General features: G+C 42.2%; 1 protein-coding gene across 1 annotated transcript in view; it reads right to left on the bottom strand.

The window, feature by feature from the left end:
• LOC106338678 overlaps nt 1–1,923 on the bottom strand; it is a 9,736-nt gene extending 7,813 nt beyond the window's left edge. Inside the window, exon 1 of the mRNA XM_013777600.1 lies at nt 1,188–1,923. Within this exon, the coding sequence (XP_013633054.1) occupies nt 1,188–1,923 (736 nt within the window). The remainder of the gene's footprint in view (nt 1–1,187) is intronic.
• Nucleotides 1,924–2,152: the final 229 nt, after the last annotated feature.

The raw sequence follows: 2,152 nt of genomic DNA, 5'->3' as shown, positions 1-2,152 counted from the left end.
AGTTCTGCTGCATGTAATACTGCATGTCCCCATGCTGATACCGGGAGTTGAGACCGCATTAGTAATGACCGGGCTATTAGCTGGATACGTTTAATGAAGGCTTCGGCCAAGCCGTTCTATGTATGTACATGTGCCACGGAGTGTTCTACACTTACCCCCATGGACATACAATACTCATTAAACGCCTGGGACGTAAACTCACCAGCATTGTCTAGACGTATAGTCTTTAGAGGGAAGTCTGGAAAGTGTGCCCTCAGTCTTATTATCTGAGCAAGTAGGCGTGCAAATGCCAGGTTTCGTGTGGATAGTAGACAAACATGTGACCATCTGGTTGATGCATCAATCAGAACCATAAAGTATCTGAACGTCCCACTAGGTGGGTGTATTGGTCCACATATGTCTCCCTGAATCCTTTCCAGAAAGTTTATGATCTCTTTATTAACTTTGGCTGGTGATGGCCTAGTTATGAGTTTCCCTTGTGCACATGCTGCACATGTGAGATTGTTTGGGACAACTCCTTTGAACGTGTGCCCTGGTGAATTCATCATCAACTTTCGCATCATGTTATTACCGGGATGGCCAAGCCGGTTATGCCATAGAGTGAAGATTTCGCAGGCATTAGCCTCGATCATACTGATCTTTGCATAGTATAGACCAGTAGACATTCCAGGTATGGTTTCTTGGATCTTTCTGTTGCCTTTGGTGATCGAAATTATATTAAGGAATTCTTCATTTCCTTCTCCCCATGTTTCAAGATGGAAACAATTTAACCTTATGTCTTTGAAACTCAATAAGCCTCTTCTAGAGCTTGGGGAATACAAGGCATTTTTGATCTCTAGATGAGTGCCCTTAGGCATCAGTTACATAGCCTGGCCGTGACCTTCAATCAGGCTGGCTACACCTGCAATGGTGTGTACGTTTGCACTTTGCATTGTAAGATTTACAAAATATCTTTTGTCTCTAAGTATTGTGTGACTTGTGCCACTATCCACCACGAGTATGCTCATATCATCTTTCATTTCTATAAGTAATAAGGTTTCTAATCTCAGAGACTTTATAAAACTTTAAAACTTTTATTTATTAAAGTTTTAGAACACCAACAATAAAAATTTAAAAACACCAAAGCAATCATGAAGCAATCATAAAACAATAAAACAAGTCGTATCGAAAATTTTAGTCTTTGAGACAATCAGAAGTCTCAAAATCCATTAGGTCATCTTTAGCAGTGTCGGAATCATCATCAGCCTCATATCCGGAGTCGTGAACCATGTGAGCCTCTGGGTTCTTGTTCTTAAGACTTTCTTGGTAGAGCTCACACAAGTGCTTAAGGGTTCTACAATTTTTGGCCCAATGGTTACTCATCCCACATCTGTGAAAAACGGATTTGGTCGAGTAAGACGGTTTGGATATACCGCCTCGACCTCGGCCATAACCGCTTCGGCCATAACCGCCTCGGCCACGGCCGGGATTGGAACCACGACCACAGTTATTGTGGTGTCCTTTCCGGCCGGCCAAGTATTTGTCTCGGTTGTTCGAGTAATTGTCAGGATCACGGTTCCTATATCCACCTTGGCCTTTGCCGTGTGATCTCTTATCATTCTGGATGTAATTGCACTCGTTGGGATCTTTCTTTTCAACCTCATTGGCCTCTGGTAATGTTGCTGTTCCAACAGGTCTAGCTTCACTGTTCTTCATCAGGAGCTCATTGTTTGCCTCGGCCAGTAGCAGACACGAGATCAGATCAGTGTATGTGGCGAAGCCTTTCATTCGGTACTGCTGCTGCAGTATTATGTTTGATGAATGAAATGTAGAGAATGTTTTCTCAAGTAACTCTTCTTCGGTTACAACTTCACCACAAAGTCTCAGCATTGAGACCGTCTTAAATAAGACTGAATTGTACTCATCCACTGACTTATAATCCATGAATCTTAGATTCTTTCAGTCATTTCTAGCTTTTGGGAGTAACACCGTTTTCTGGTGATCATATATATGCTGTAAAGCATCCCAAAGCTCTAGTGGATTTTCCATCGTAATGTACTGATCTTTTAGACCTTCAATGAGATGATGGCGTATAATACTTATAGCCCTGTACCGATTCTTATCGGTCTCATTGTTGCCCTTGATGATTGTATCACCAAGTCCCTTTGGCCTT

This window comes from Brassica oleracea, chromosome C4 (assembly GCF_000695525.1).
Source record: "Brassica oleracea var. oleracea cultivar TO1000 chromosome C4, BOL, whole genome shotgun sequence".
Lineage (NCBI taxonomy): Eukaryota > Viridiplantae > Streptophyta > Magnoliopsida > Brassicales > Brassicaceae > Brassica > Brassica oleracea.
The sequence above is the reverse complement of the archived record's forward strand: the minus strand, read 5'-3'. Positions and strand labels throughout refer to the sequence as shown.